The sequence below is a fragment of the Pseudopodoces humilis genome, chromosome 6, assembly GCF_049639895.1.
Source record: "Pseudopodoces humilis isolate 2021_Gansu_Grassland_sample_001 chromosome 6, ASM4963989v1, whole genome shotgun sequence".
Taxonomy (NCBI): domain Eukaryota; kingdom Metazoa; phylum Chordata; class Aves; order Passeriformes; family Paridae; genus Pseudopodoces; species Pseudopodoces humilis.
The window spans coordinates 61,037,787-61,054,097 of record NC_142205.1 but is presented as its reverse complement, the minus strand read 5'-3'; the positions used below and the strand labels follow the sequence as shown (position 1 = coordinate 61,054,097).

General features: G+C 39.7%; 1 protein-coding gene across 3 annotated transcripts; it reads left to right on the top strand.

The window, feature by feature from the left end:
• The first annotated feature begins 3,310 nt into the window (after window positions 1-3,310).
• On the top strand, window positions 3,311-14,841 carry SCOC (short coiled-coil protein). 3 transcript variants are annotated; one of them, XM_088057020.1, is made up of 4 exons: window positions 3,311-3,432; window positions 11,781-11,852; window positions 11,943-12,020; window positions 12,585-14,841. In XM_088057020.1, exons 1-4 carry the CDS (start codon window positions 3,339-3,341, stop codon window positions 12,725-12,727), a joined length of 387 nt encoding a protein of 128 aa, XP_087913146.1. In that variant the 5' UTR covers window positions 3,311-3,338; the 3' UTR covers window positions 12,728-14,841. The 3 variants fall into 3 exon arrangements, with proteins under 3 accessions (XP_087913146.1, XP_005525619.1, XP_014110308.1); XM_005525562.3 differs by lacking the exon at window positions 3,311-3,432 and adding an exon at window positions 11,018-11,146; XM_014254833.2 differs by lacking the exon at window positions 3,311-3,432 and adding an exon at window positions 11,094-11,146 and having other exon boundaries at window positions 11,778-11,852.
• Window positions 14,842-16,311: the final 1,470 nt, after the last annotated feature.

The window sequence follows — 16,311 nt, the reverse complement described above, 5'->3', positions numbered from 1 at the left end:
CTATATACACATGTACACATGTACAAGCACCTGAAGACACTTACCTATACCTTCCCTCTCTCCTTCAAAGGCAGAAGCAGTGACTGAGGAAATGAATCAAACAAGCCATCTGTCCAAAGGCCCTTCTTTCATGGGGAGCTTTAATGAGCTCTGAAACACTTGAAGAGAGCCTTACTTTTGAGCCTTGGAGTCTTGACTCTGTAGGGCAGGACCAAAAACTCCTCTTTGGTGCCATATGGAGTGAAATGCACTTGGCACAAATACAAGAGCTTGACTTCATAAATTGCAGGGATTGGTGTATCTCAGAAGACAGCCCAACTCCTCCTTGAATCATATGCTTCTTCACCCAGAGGAGTCTTTTTTGCTGACTCTTATTAAAATAGAGCCTTTGCTCTATTTTAATAATCGAACAGTAATCTATCTAACACTTCTGCTAATGGCTTTGATCTAGACATGGATAAAAACGGCACAACATCCATATGTACTTGGCTGCTGTGACAAACTGTCTAAAACCAGCTAATAATTTACATGGAAACTGTATCTACCACAAGGTACCTGCACAGCCAGTATAATAGAACAGTATGTATAGGCTTGAGAAGTTAATTAAACTGGTCGGATGGGGTTCACAGATTCACAAATCAGATAAGATCTAGGTTCCACAAGCATACAATTTTTAAAAATTCAGAGATAACAGATTAACAGATTATATAATTGCATATATTTTTAGAAACTGACCTTCCAAACTAATTTGCTGAAATGCTTCTACCATACACAGTATGTCTGAGAACAAAAAAATGCAATGAAGACAAAGATCAAAATGTTTTCTAGCTTTATCTTCATCATGAGAGCTTTGAAGCATGCTGTTGCATCCCAGAAAGAAGCAAAAAAACCCCAACTGATCCAGAACCCCTTTGTGATACTCCAGGATCTGGAATGAAACCAGTAAGTCTCTTTACAGAGTATCAAGAACCATAGACTATGCTGAGTTGAAAGGGACCTATCATCTAGTCCAATCCCTAGCCTTGGGCAGGAGAACCTCAAGACCATTAAGGTAAATTTTGAGCTGGTTCTGAACTGTATGAAACAAAAAATGAGAAACTCAACACAGTTCTGAAAATTAAAGATGTGCTTGGTTTTCACTAATGTCTGAAAGCAGCTGTCAGTAGCTTCACTGATGCAAACAGAAAAGCCTAAATAAAACAAAGCAATTAAAAGATAATAAGAAGAAAACTAAAAAGTAGCATAACTTTTAATTTCATCAAGCTGCACCAATTCCAATGCTTGGTGTCATTACAGTGGTGAATGGTACCACATCTACCTGATGGCCTAGTAGTAGTGTCCCCCAGGACTCTCTCTTGGGCCCAGTCCAGTTTAATATCTTTATTGATCTGGATGAGGGGTTCAAGTGCACCTTCAGTAATCTTGTGGATGACACCAAGTTGGGTTTGAATGTTCTGCTGGAGGGCAGGAAGGCTCTGCAGAGGAATCTGGACAGGCTGGATCAGTGGGACAATGCCAATTCTGTGAGGTTCAACAAGGCCAAGTCCTGCTCTTGGCCTGCAACAACCCCAGGCAGCAACACAGGCTGGGGCAGAGTGGCTGGAAAACTGCCCAGCAGAAAACAATCTGGAAGTGCTGGTCAACAGCAGCTGAACACAAGCCAGCTGTGCCCAGGTGGCCAAGAAGCCCAGCGGCACCCTGGCCTAGATCAGCAATAGTGTGGCCAGCAGGAGCAGGGCAGTGACTGTGCCCCTGTATTCAGCACTGGTGAGGCCACACCTCGAGTGCTGTGTCCAGTTCTGGGCCCCTCACAAGAAAGATATTGAGGTGCTACAGCATGTCCAGAGAAAGGCAATGGAGCTGGGAAGGGTCTGAGGGAGCACAAGTCCTGTGAGAGGCAGGTGGGGGGAGCTGGGGGTGTTTCTCTTGGAGAAAAGGGAGTGCAGGGGGGCCTTATCACTCTCTAGAACTCTCTGACAGAAGGTTGTGGACAGACTGGGGTCAGCCTCTTTTCCCAGTCAACAAGCAACAGGAAATGAAACAGACTCAGGTTGCATCAGGGAAGGTTCAAGTTGGACATCAGGAAGAATTTCTTCACAGATAGGGTTTTTAACATTGAAATGGGCTTCTAAGGGTCATGGGAGTCATCTGGAGGTGTTCAAGGAATGTGGCACTCAGTGCCATGGTCTGGGTGACATGGTGGTGATCAGTCAAAGGTCAAAAGTTAGACCTGGTGCTCTCAGAGGTCTTTTCCAGCTTAATTACTTCTGTGATTCTGTCTCTTATGTCCTTTGTCCTGAAAACCTATATGCATTTTCTTTGTTCATAGAAGCTGTTTCAGAAGTCCAAGATTACATCCGAAAGTGTGAAAGGCAAAATATAAATTCAGAGAATTCTCATTTGATAGATAGTGCTTCACAAAAGTAGGATTTGATTTTTAGTTAGACTTTAGAGAGCTTCTGAATTAAAATTAAGAAAAAGAAGAATTTGTCAACACCCTTAATTTACAGTCTTTTTCTAAATATAAGATTAAAAATATAAAGGACAGGTAGATTCTGAACACACAACACCCTGAAAACAGTGATTTCACTATTCACTGTTCTGTCTTCAGTTAAGGCCATTTTATATTTTCAAATTAATTGCAAGAAAACACTGTGTTGCAGAAGTACAAATAAAAGATATTCCTTAAGATATTCTTAAAGTAAGTAGTTTGAGATGAATTTTTAATTTGTATGTTCAAACTATGTCCAGCATTCTTTAAGAGGCAAAACAAGAGGTTTTCTTTGAACTTGATTTCTCTTCCTTCCTCTTGGCCTCTACCACAGAACATCAGACACTTATATACTTTCACTTTTTCACATTAACTGATTGGTTTTGATGCAGCTGTTTCATGTAAATAAAATCACTCACATTCCTAAGTATTTGAAGGTTTTATTTTAAAATTGCTGCTCCCAGGTCTATCCATGGCATTTTTGTGGACTGTTAGCAATATTTCTTGGACACTAAGTTACTTTTGCTCTTTTCTCTATCAAAAACCCCTCCAAGAAAATGCCATGTGTAGTCCTAGAGAAAATAAAGAACAATGATAGCAAAAAGCCAGCCAGGATGGATACAATTCTGTTATAGAAAGAACTTGTAATAGTAGTGTTTGTTCAGCATTTGTTTGTCAAAGCAGTGAGAAGTCAGAAATCTTCCAGCTGAACAATTTCTGCAAAAGAGCTCAAGGTTCAGAGGAGACAGAGCAAGAAGTGTGCAGCTGCCAACAATTCATTAAAGATTTAACCAGAGAAGTCACGTGTGCACTTTAAAATGGCGGACAACTGCCATGCTTAACACACATGTCAAAAACTTTGGGAAAAGGCAGAAAAATGGAGTTACCTTCGGATGAGGAGGATGGCACATTCACCAACATTTCTTTGGCAGATGATTCAGGTAAGAGACTGCAGTACTCTACTACTACAATGCAAATTCCATAGCCTGAATAACAGCACTGTGAGAGCAGGCAAGTTTGTCCTGATTGCCTGGTACAAGGTATTTTTAGCAAATACCCTCAAGCAAACTTTTTTTAGTTGCATGGTTTGAATAAGCCTTGTGATGAGCTAAGAATTGAGGGTTTGGGGGTATGGAGGCTACCACAGTTTTCATATATTAGCATATGGTAATATACACATATCATCTGAGCACATAGAGCCTTTCACTGGTTAGAGAGATACTCTTACAGAAATATTAACTTAGTAGTTACTACTATCAAATAAAATACAGATAATGCTGTATACAGAAAAACTTCTGACATACTCTAATGAGAACTCACAAGAAGTGAGTTAATTGGTAATTGCAAGTTAATTGGTAAAGGAAATAAGGTGATATTTTAAATCCCCACTATTAAGCATTTAATTGTTCTAAAAGAAACTACAAAAGCAAAGTCTGCCTACCTCTCCACCCTCCTCCTTCCCACTTACGGAATAAAAATTACTTGGAAGGCGAAGTAGGAGAGTTCTACATAGTGGAAAAATGAAGTCAGTTAATATGAATTGATAATAAATTATTTAGAAAGGTGTGGCCAGAGTATCAACTTGATTATGTCAGCATGGTTGCCAAAGAACATGACTGCTAATTCACACTGCTAGGAATCTGGAGGGCTTCTTTTTGAACAATACAAGCCACATTTCCTTCCCCTCCTTATTTTTTTTTTTTCTCACAAAAAATACTATTGAGAATGCTGTATTTACCTCCAATATTAAAAAACCCAAATCCACTAAGTTAATCTTATTTTTAGAACACAATTTCCTATTAGCAATTCCATATTAGTGTGATGGGGCTAAGCTGGATGTTTGAATGCACTTTGTTTGTACATCATACAGGGCTACTGACACCAAAATGTGGTTGGCCCAAATTATTTGCAAGAAGACAATTTGTCAGAGCTTGGTCCAAACTGTTCAATAAGGAAAGGTTCTCCTGACAATGAATCTCACTCTTTTTGTGTAGCAGGGTGTAGAAGAATAGAGAAAGGGTATCCTATAGGACACTGTTTTGTGACCTGCTGCACAGCTGGTAACATATCAAGAACAGACGTGGGGGCGGTGGGGGCAGCATTCAGTGGAATGATCGTCTTCTCTTTGCAAAGCGTCCAGAAGAAGCTGAGTTAGGGATGACACCATTATACTGGATGTGTTTCAATCTGTCCTGTCTTACAGAGGGGTGTTTATGCCATATGGCTTTCTTAGTCTTTCAGATGTCAAGTCTCTTTCTTCAAAAGGCAAACACCCATTCACTTCCTCTCCTGCTCTAACCTCAGCACCCTTCAGCTTAGAAAATGTTAATACCCATGAGAAAATAAAGCAAGGTTAAAAACTCTCTTATCCAAGCACCAACTGCCAGCGTGTTTCCAAGTCAATCCTGGCATTTGAGGCTTGATACTCAAAGATAAGCCCTGACTGATGTCACTGCTATAAAAAAGATCTCCTCAGAGATCACAGCAAATAGGACTACACTGCACCTCAGAAACTGAGCACTTAAAATCTGCTGGACTCTTGACTGAAGCTGAACACCCAGGGTCAGAGAAAGCTCATGTTCACAATACACAGGCTTTTTTATTAAAGATCTGCAACCAGTATTACAGCATTTCCCCTAGTAGTAAAGAGGTGAGGACCACCAGTGAGAAAGTAGAAGTAAAATCAGAATAATTGAAAATAAGTGACATTTTCAGGCAAGCTTATAACTTGAAGGTACAGAGGGTATATACAGTAAGATTCATGGTGAATATGATAACTCTGGTCCATTTCTTCTGGTAACACCAGGAGGCTAGAAATTATAAGAAAAATCCTGACCTACAACAGGAAGAAACTATGATATACTTTGTAGGAAACAGTCTTTAACTCTCCCAGATGAAGTTAAGTCTCTGGAGCTATTGAAGCTAATAAAGACAGTGAGCCTTATGGCTCTAACAATAAGACTGGAGAATAACATCAATTCCAGAAGAGCAGGGAAGCTAAAAGTCTACATAGTGAGAGAGTGAAAAAGATTCCTTAGGATGGACAAGTGCAAGTTCAAGCAAGGAGAAAGGAAACTAGGCTTGCAATATGTAGATCCTAAGTGGGCTTTGTCTGAGAATGGCAATGTTTTGTATGCAAGCGTTCCTTAATTAAATGTTAAAAAGGTTCCCAAAGTGCACTGGTTATAGTGAACTTGAACACATTTGTTACTGCATAAGGTTTTACCCCCATTTCTTAAAACATACTGCAAAGATACTAAACAGGCAAGTAGAACAACTTGTAATATATGTAAAATCTGAATGATAGTCAGAATACAGCCTTCATATTAAAGTTTCCATTTTACAGTGAAAATCCTTTGTGTCAAAGCAACAGGGGTTACTGATCCTCCTTAACCAAGCACAAGCCATGAATATTTAATAGCTATTGCTCTTTCAAAACAGCAGTGTCTTTCTATTTGTTAAGTATGCACGTATTAAAAATAAAACACTTCCATGTAAATTAAGACAAACAAAAAATGGTAGCAAGATAGAAACTTTCTGGAAAGTATTTTAATAGCATTATTAACAGCACATGAAATCAAGGAAAATGTATATGAAAATATTTTCACCTTTAATGAAAGAAATATCTTTTAATTTAGAAACTTGCAGCACTAGATACAGCTCCCTCAAGAAATTACCTACCCAAACAAAAGCACAGAGGAAATCAGAGCAAAAGTAAAACAAAACAGTGAAATGTAGTCCAGCATCTGCAAAAATTTCTTTACTGTACTTCCGATCAATGTTGAATAAGCAGATCAAGCCCCTCGTTCCTCATTGAAGAGTACCTAGAAATTACCTCACTCTTTTTTCAAATATGCTTTACAGAAAGCCAGCATAAGTGACTACATTTCTCATGTAGTCACCCATTCTTTTAAAAGCAGATACAAACCCTTAACTTAAAGACAAAGCAGTTTTTCTTCTAATTAAGTTACCAGTAAAGCTTTATGGAACCTTGCTAATTATCCTCCCACAAAACCTGGTGGTAAACCTATAGTGGATGATTACAAGGGGGATCAAACAGTTACGAGGATAATGTTATGTAATATACTTTTGTATTCACAGCCTAAAGCTGCAAAGAGTACAGTTCTTCAATCTACTTAAAAATGCATTTTTGTTGAGTCAGTAGAAATGAGAACTTTTGCACTCATGCTCAGTTTTACAAAGGATAGGATGCAGCTATATGTTGCCTATATAGCTATATGTAGCTATATGAAGGCAGGGCTCTTGATGGATAAAAAGAAATTATCACTTTCTGAGGGCTTGCTTTTTGTAGACTTTCTAAAGAGACTGCATTTTTTCATTCCAACTGTATGCTCACCAGTTATACCATCTAATGAGGTCCCATTTTCACTCAGGACCTAAGGAAAACCAAGACATGCACAATTAGTAAGGATACAGATGAGTTAGAACAACGTAAGCCAAAGTATTTGCTCATTTTGTATAAACTGATTTAGTTGGAAAAAGCACAATTTAAGAAGTACTCAAATTTTGCATTTAACAGAAGACCCCAATTATACATTTGCACAAGAATATGTACTAGGCTGCAAAAGCTTTTAGAGGTTACTCTGAAAGAGTAAGAATTGCAGAGAATTCAGTGTAAAGCAACAGTACATAAAAAAAAACAACCTCATTCGAGTCTGTTACTTCTGCAGAGAAACAAAAGGATGAAAATTTGATGTAAAGGGTCTTGCAAGTTAGCATTGCAAGGAAAAAGACTTAAGCCACTTGTGTTCCTTTCTATGGTTTTTTTTTTGTAGCAATAATTATTCAAAGGATCAAACAGTACAGTTCAAATTTCAAAGTCATCTCAGCAATATGTACAATGCCCTCCTCTGTTAGTGAAAAAAAGGATACATTTCTATTGTACTGGTGAACAGTGAAGTCTCTGTCATCAGTCAGCTTACGCAGGTGCCTGTGCTGCCTGGAACATCACCAAAAGGGAAGTCAGAGTCTTGTTGGTTTGCACTGTATGCCATGGGAAAAGCAGGATGTAAAGCAGTTTTAGAAAAAAAAGTGTGAAAATATTTGTCATTAGCAGCAATGATAGCGAGTCTGAGTGCAGAGCAATAAAATCCTCTCCTGTCAGTTTGTAACTGTACCTGTATATGAATTCAGGTAAACTATTAATGGTACTTTGTATCCTAGGGAGGTTGTTTTATTTTAAGCAAAAATTGCTCTTTCACTGAAAATTAATAAATTGATTTATTTTGCCAGTGACATCAGCTACTTTTAGAAAATCTAAACAGAACTTAGGATACAAGTAAGTATAGATAGCTGCATTTGTAAACTGAAACTTGTTCCTATAAATTTAATATAAGGACAATATAGTGAATGCCTCCTCTGATTTAACCAAATGCCTTAGAAAATAGTTTGTAGCACTGCCTGGAATAGTCTGGCACTGCCTTTTTGTGACCCAAGTGCAGGACCCATCGGATCAACACACCCATCCAACTTTGTGTCATAATATGCATAGGTGACTTCCCTGGGACACATTCTGTGTTATGAAAGGAATCTGATTATTGGGGATATATCTTAAGTTCCTAAATCTTTACATTTAAAGTGCATAAAAATTTTAATTGATAATATATTACACAATGCAAGACAGGCGAGGTTGACACGAGACAAAGATGCCATGCTATGTTTATTCTAGCGCTAGGACACACACGGGGGATTGCTCCACCACAAACGTGTGTGTCTCAAACGAAGTGGACACTGTTTATATACACTTAAGTTCATACATATTTATGAAAGTTTCATCTTTGCCTATATTCATAACTTATCCCTGCCTACTCTTGCTTCCTATGTTAATTAGCTTTTTGCCAGTCTATGCTTGCATGCTGTCTCCTGGTGGTCTTGGGCCGAGGTCTTTAGATGAAGTAAAGTCTTCCTCGCGGTGGCCCCTGGATGAACTTCTTGCACAGGCTCTGTTGGTATCCAGCCGTCCCTTGGGGCTCTAGCCACAGTCAAAACTAAAGATCCAGTTCTTACTGGTTTTTAGAGCACTAACTCCTGCTTTACTAATCTTAAATGACAAGCGAAATCCTGTTGTTGCATAGCAAAGGACCATCTGCTCTGAATGCACTTGATTATATAGCAAACTATAGTTACATAAACTTAGTTATAGACCTCCCGTATCAAGGTAAGGAATTAAAAAGCCAGTGGGTAAATCGTGTGATACATTAGCTTCTGGTTTCTTGGTTGATTTCTCATATAAGAATACTTTGGGCTGTGGATGTTTATTCCATAATATATTTGTTTGAGCATTTTTGCACTTGTGTTTTGGGGTTTTTGAGTGGGTGCATGTTTTTTGGTGTTTGTTTAAAAGTAGTGGTGCACTGGATATTTAGAGTTCTGGACTTGCCTTCTTTGCCCTGGAAAATAGAGGAAGGGTTAGGAATGCAAGCCTTTTGAAGGGAACACAGAATGATCTAGGCATTCTCTCTGTGGAATTTACACCCAGCAATATCAATCCAACCTTTTGGTCCCTGGACCGATCAATGCTAACTTCATAACACACAGCACTCTGTAGACTAGAAATGTCATCTACTCTTTGCTGATAACCCCTCTGTAATGCCAACAGTGGAAGCTCAGAACAACAGCTTTCTCTACAGGAAAAACAAAAAAAACTCTCATAGAGGTTGACTTCTGAAAAGGAGTTCATCCTGGTGTTCATGCTCAGAGTTCAGAATCAGAAGAAAGTACTATAGTTAGAATCCACAACCAGGCGAAGCAGAATGAACCCAAACAATATGGATACCAAAAAGGAAACAGGAGGTAAACTAGCAGCTATTGAAATTACTACTGTTTTGTTCACAACAGCACAGGAGCCCGTACACCTGGTTTCTGTTCTGTCCCATAATTTAACATCAAGGATTTTCCCTGTTTCCTAGTCTTGGGACAATTTTGAAAATAATCGCCAACTGTAATCCAGCAAGAAAAGTGGCATTTCTGCAGCAGAAAGGTGTTATTTCCTCAAGATCAGCCCACAATATTTTTCCCCCTCTTACAATATAAACACAAAGAATGTTCTTCACCAGGTAAGCAAGGTCTCCATCCATCTGTATACACCTGGAGAATGTGGCCGTAATTTTCCCCCTGTTAATGCAAGTGCTGAAGATTGTCTCATTAGAAAGAATTAGGAGTACCTGCTGATTGTCAGGTTTTTCAGTGCAGCAAGAGCAAAACAGTGCAAGCACCTGGCATTTTAAAAACAGCAGTCAAGGAAACTTTCCAACAAGCTCCTAAAGCCCAGCCACCACCCGAGAGGACTGCTTGCAAGAAATAAAGATTTCTGTGTTGAAAATACCCTTTGTAGAGACAGTGATATGCTTTTAAGTAAACTAGCTAACAGAACTGAGAACAAATTCATATTCCAGTACAGATGGATAGCCAGACCCTAATTGTAGTACATTTTCAGACCTTGAGTAGCATTCAGTCTAATATGAACTTATCTGAGTGTAAGGTTAAAAAAAGTAACTGACTTTATAATAATATAATAAATAATAATACTGTGGAGGCAACCAGAAGATGAAGATGTTAGAAATATACTCTTTCTGAGGTGCATTTAAAAATACACTAGAGGGCTCACTTCCTAAGTGCCTTTATCTTCCTGAATGTCTGCAGAGCATTGAATTATTTATTTACAACTAGATATATTACTGCAATTTACAGATATAATACGAACATGTTTTACTGCAACGTATGGTTCAAACTACACAGTATTACAAGTTATGCAGTACAGTCACTTCAGTGAAGCCATCAAAATTAGCTCAGGTCATGAATGTTTTCCATTTCTTTGCTGTGGCTCACAGGCTGTGCTATGAGGTTAAAGTGAGGACCCTGTGCAGCATCTTCTGCAATGTATTCCTTCCAGGGAGCCAGGGAAAGAACAATGACACAGGAGTGTTGTTTGGGAGCTACTGAGCCATTAGATGAGAGCAACTCCGTTAAGTTACTTAAGTTCTTGTGTGACGTGATCTCAGCGCTGTGAGACCAAGAGGCACGGAGCTAAATCACAAGCCTCGTACTCTGGACACTGCTGTGAAAAAGGCTACTGACGTGCCAGACTGGAAGCAGCTGGGCCAGATCCGTAGGGCATTGAACTGGGGCAGGGAAAACTTGCTGGACTGCGGCTGGGAGGCTTCCCTCTCCCAGAGCTCCACATACAAGCACCTGGGAGTTAACAGCAGCCACATACATACTGTTTTCTGAGACCTTCCTCTGGCTTTGCCAACCTACATAAATTTGAAGGGGTTCCACACCAGGGAAAAAATGCTTTTTCTCAATCTCTTCTGAACACTACGCAGAGCGACCAACCATTGAGGACCGCTGCCTGGAACGTGGGCAGCGTATGAGCACAGAACAAATGAACCAGAAACATTACCCTACTTGGCATTCAGCGGGATGTGAGGGGAGGGCATCGGGTACGACTCCAGGAGCCCATGAGTGGGCACAGGCATGACGCGTCCCCGGCTCCTCCCGCAGAGCCCTGTGGTGGCGGTGAAGAGGGGATGGCGCTCCCGCCCCGCCCCGCGCACGGCGCAGGCGCACTGGCAGCGTAGAGCGGGCCGGGCCGGGCCGGGGCAGAGCCCGCGGGAGGCGGTGGCAGCGGGGCAGGTGCGGGGCGGTCGTGGCGCGGGGTCGGGGGCGCGGGGTCGACCCAGGTTAGGGGTGCATGCAGGGGTGGGCGGGCAGGGCCGCGAGGCTGCCACCCGGGTGCTGCGGGGACGCCCCTTTGCAGTGCTGCCACCAGCCCGGCCGTCTTTCCCAGGCCCGCGGGCGCTGCTGTTAGCGCACCTGCCCCGTTCCGCAGTTTGAGACGGGGATGGGAACGGGCGGGGTGGGAGGATGCGAGGGGCCCAAGGCCGACACTCCCGTCTCGTAGGCCTGTGCACTGGCCAGGAGTGGCGGGGGGACAATATAGGGCATTCTGTTTCGGAATTCAGGAATAGCCAGTTCTAGAATAAGCTATTCCAGAATGATCGGAGCTGAGAAGGCGGCGATTACCTCATTGAAACAGCGATATCAGTAATCTAGATCAGTTATTTTTGTAAACAGAGGCACAGTTACTCAAGGAACCACAGGTACCTACGGCATGAGGCCTAGGAGAAAAAGAATGGTGAAGAAGGTTGTTCTGCCTTAGGCTTAAGCACTGATCCTTCAGAATTAGAAAAAATACATCTAAAATGCAAATATAACAGAAGTCCCAATAATTGCTGCCTCTGTGTATTTTGGTTTTTTTTTTAAGCAGAGTATCGCTCAAGAAAACTCTCTTCAAAAGTGGAAGGAGCCCCTACTACAATGATGAACGCCGATATGGATGGTATAAATTCTTAATGTTCTTGTTATTCTAATTAGTATAAGTTCAAACTGTTAACAGAGGTTGCACTAAAACTCTCATGATTTATTGCAGCTGTTGAGAATCAGGTGGAATTAGAAGAGAAAACACGGCTTATTAATCAAGTTTTGGAACTGCAGCATACACTTGAAGGTTAGCAGCTTGACACATCAGATTTTTTACAAATATACAGTAATAAGCAAAAGAAAATAACCTGACTGCTCTTGCCCTTAGTCACAGTGTCCGGAAGTATGTCACTTAAAGCAGCTGAAGAATCAAAACCAAGGTCTTGGAAATAGTTTTTTTTTTTCTTCCTCTTTATGCAACATTATGTTTGCTCAACCTTGGTAATACACAGCAAGTAGAACAGACAATAGAGTTAATATGTCCATATTTATTAGAGGACACACATCTAAGGCTGCTCATCACTGAACTTGTTTCTGAGTAATTTAGTTTGCAGTAACCTCATTCAAAAATTCAAGAAAGTAATAAACTTACAGTCTAGCAGTAAGTTTAAAAAGTTGGTTAAAATACTGTACTACAAAATATAGGAAAAGTGGCCTTTAGGTATAGCACGAGTAGGAGAATGTTTGTAAAATACCCAATCGTAATGTTTTCTGAATTAAAGGTGTGACCAGTCTGATGTAGGCCCGTAGAACATATTCATTATTGTATGCAATACTGTCTAATATTTTTCTTATAATATCACCTTCGCAGATCTCTCAGCACGAGTAGATGCTGTTAAGGAAGAAAACTTGAAACTGAAATCAGAAAACCAAGTTCTTGGACAGTATATAGAAAATCTGATGTCAGCATCTAGTGTTTTCCAAACAACTGACACAAAAAGCAAAAGGAAGTAAGGGTTGACTCACAGATTATGTAATTGTATTGCTGCTGGGGTTTTTTTGTTGTTAACTGGCATAGGCTACATAAGCTGAAATTCTTTAGTTTGTGGCTTACTGGATTCTCAAAGATTATAAACTTTGGTAATAAACAGAATTAAGAGCATTATCATGAACAGGAGACAGGAGTTTGTGTAATAAGCAATGTGCAAATGTAGTGTAGATAATTATAAAATTGTAGTATTTGTTTTAAAAATGACCATATCTTGTTAAAAAGCAGGTTAGTTTGTCAGGTTAAAGTTCTGTTGGCACTCTGAGGTCTTAGGGTAGATTTCTTGACTAGCCTGGTAATAGTTATAATATTGTGTTGAAACCCCATTTGATAAAAATATTCAGTTTAACTGCACTTTTTTCACCTGAGATGTGTTTACTATTCACAGCTCTACAAAACAAAACAAAAACCTATAAACCAGTTAAGCATTTCTGTGAAGTAGGAACACTATGACATTGTTTGCGGGGCTTGCATACAGAAAAACACCTCGTACTTTTTTGGGAAGGGGGAGGGTAAGAGGAGGAACAAGGGTGAGCAACTTAATCAGGGAATACCAAACTGATGCAGTATCAGATGTAATATGTACATGTGAAACCATTGCTGCTTTTCCATTTCCCTGAAGAATAATCAGGCACATCATCACAATGTATGATCTTCCTGAAGTTCTTCTGTTGTGTGATGAAAAGTTAAGTAAAAACCTCGGTGATAAACTTTCCAGAAAGAGGTCAACAATGCTTCTCATACTCATGAACAATCTGCAGCAAGGAACTGAGAACAAGTCTTTCCTTCCCCCCTTTTACTTTCCTTCTGAAGTGCCAAACTTGTCTTTGCTTCAGACCTCAGAGCAGCTGTTTTCCTGCCTCATAGCCTAAGCTTGTGTAGATCTTCTTGAGGCACTGCATAAAAACAGCTAAGGCAGAAGGATGCAGTGGAACAATGGTGGATTTTGCCTCTCAAAATGGCACTGCTCTGAGCAATGCCTGGTGGCAAGGTGCTGTTTTTTCTTGGTTTGGATGTTAGGTTTTGTAGGGGAGCTTAGCCCAGATTATGGGTCTGAGCACTTCCCACAGAGGCAGCATGTACAGCATAATCAGTATTAAGGGAGAGCAGAAGCTGAAATACAAACAAGTAAATTTTAGCAGTACTTAGTTACATCTATTTCATCTTGTCCTACAGCAGCTCTGCAGACTTATTTATGTACGTTAGCTAGGACCGAGTTCTCACTTCAGTAATGAAGCTATTTTACTTGAACTTTTAAAAGAAAACCACTAGTTCAAGGATCTCTCTCAAGCATGGTGTGAATGAGGCAGTGTAATAGAAGAATAAATCCTTCTCAAATCCCAACTTTTTTAGCAGCCAGGTACTGCTGTCTCAAGTGTAAGATGACATTGTGAGGTTCCCCTCTCCCAAAGGTCAGGTTTCCCATTTCTCCCCGTTTAAAATGGTTGTACAATGCTCGAGTCAAAAGACTCTAAACAAAGTCAAAAGACTGCAAACAAAGCACTAATAGTACAGTCTTGAAGGCTGTTTACAAGTCTAGGTCAAGAAACCAAATGATGAAAAATGGATGATACCATTTGTGTCATGGGGTCCTTGTCAACATCTCAAATTAATTTTAATCTTCTTAAAATTAATTTTAATCTTTTATGGACTACTTTTTCACATTACTGGAACTCTAAATTAATCCAAGAGTTGCTAGCAGGTAGAGTAGATCACATGGCTAGAGTTTGAGCATTAAAAGAACAATCATAGAAAGCACTTGACTTCTAAAGGTTGCATTGCATTATAGCCATTGTAGCTTTAAAGCCACATTCCTACCGTCTCTCACTGTAGCTTACCTGGTAACACAGCATGCGCTTGTTAAGACTTCAGCAATTCCCAAGATAAAGTAATTTTAAAATTATGGTTTTGTATTGTAGATTGGATAGTGGTATTTTATCCATCAGTGTGTATACAGCAGTTATTTAATCTCCATGCCATTTTACATCCCACTTACTGTGGCCTTCATTTAAATTACGAACATTTTAAAGATGTTGTATTTCTGACTTTACACCAAATAAAAACCTTTCATTTGTCTCAATTAGTTTGGTTTAACATTTGTAAACCCTAAAACTTCTCGTAACTATCTGTTGTCAAAAGGTGAAAAGGCAGTAGGGTTAGTAATCATCTTAATGGTTTCAATATAGCTGAACGGTCTGAAAAACTAGATGTAATTGAGATTAAACTTGGGTTAATGAATCTAGTTTTAGCAAAGCTTCATTTTCTCTCTATTTTCAGCCATCAGTCATACATTTCTGTCTACTCTTCTATTCTTTCTAAAGTAAAAAGGGAAAGGAATGGTAGACTGCATCCACTGTTGCCAAAAAGCTAAAGCTTCTACTTCTCCATGTGGGAGACTATTAAGCCAAGTTAGAAATGTTACTTTTTCCTAACTTTTACTGAGCTTTACATTAGACAGAAACCAGAATTACTTCATCGTGCCTTCATGAATGCAGATGCAAACTGAAGAGTAGCTTCAGCTGTAACTAAATAAAAGGGCATCAGTACTACTTGGCCTTCCCTGCATATAAAAAGTGTTCAGTCTGGGATTTGACATCCTCAGACTGAGAGCTTTTTTATCAAGCTACAGCATAGCCAGAGGGGTGGAGATCTTAGCAGGCTGTGGAGATCTTGTTACTTAGGGAGTTCCAAAGATGACTGACAGTTTGGACAAGACATGCTGGAACTGAAAATCATTCTTTAGTTAATTTTAAAGCTCTTTAAAGTAACCATGATAGCAAGATGAAGTTAGTTTCCTGAAATACCTGTTCAAATAAAAATGGAGAGTGCACAGGAAGTGCGGTTGAAATCTCACTGTTGCATTGTATCAATGAACAGACTTTGCCTGGCTTTCTACATCTAGAACCTCAAATCCTCAACATCTCTGGTATTTCTCCTCTAATTATCAGCATAAATCTAGATCCAAATAAGCTAATGTGCAGAAGTATGTATGCTATCTATAGGTTCTAGGTGATCAAAGCTGATGGGGCATCAATCAATACTTTATGGGAACTTTTAAGTTTGTTTTTTTTAAGTTCAAAAACCTAAGGGAATATGACCATCCCCCATGGGGTGACTAATCTCTGGAGTAACTAAATCACATCAAAGAAATGATAATAACTAGAGTAACTATCACATATCAGAGGAAAAAAAAACCCTCCAAACCCCTAAGCAAACAAACAAACCAGACTCCCAGGACATCCAAATGCTCTAACAATTCCAAAGGACTTCTATCAGACTAAGACATAATTAATTTAAAAGGTGAGCTGAAGTGCTCCCTGACAGCTCACCCTAACTGTTGCCAGCAGAATACTACACTGGTAACAGCTTTTATCTATTGCTGAGGAGTAATCTGGAGTTTTCACTTCTTACCTTTTGCATAGACACCCTAAATAAAGAGGTGGCAACTTGCAGTTAACTTAAAAAAAAAAAAAAAGACAAAAAAAGCCCCAAGTTAAACAAAAACTTACAGACATTTCCATGTGATTCTCACCAAGTAAAAGTCATATAT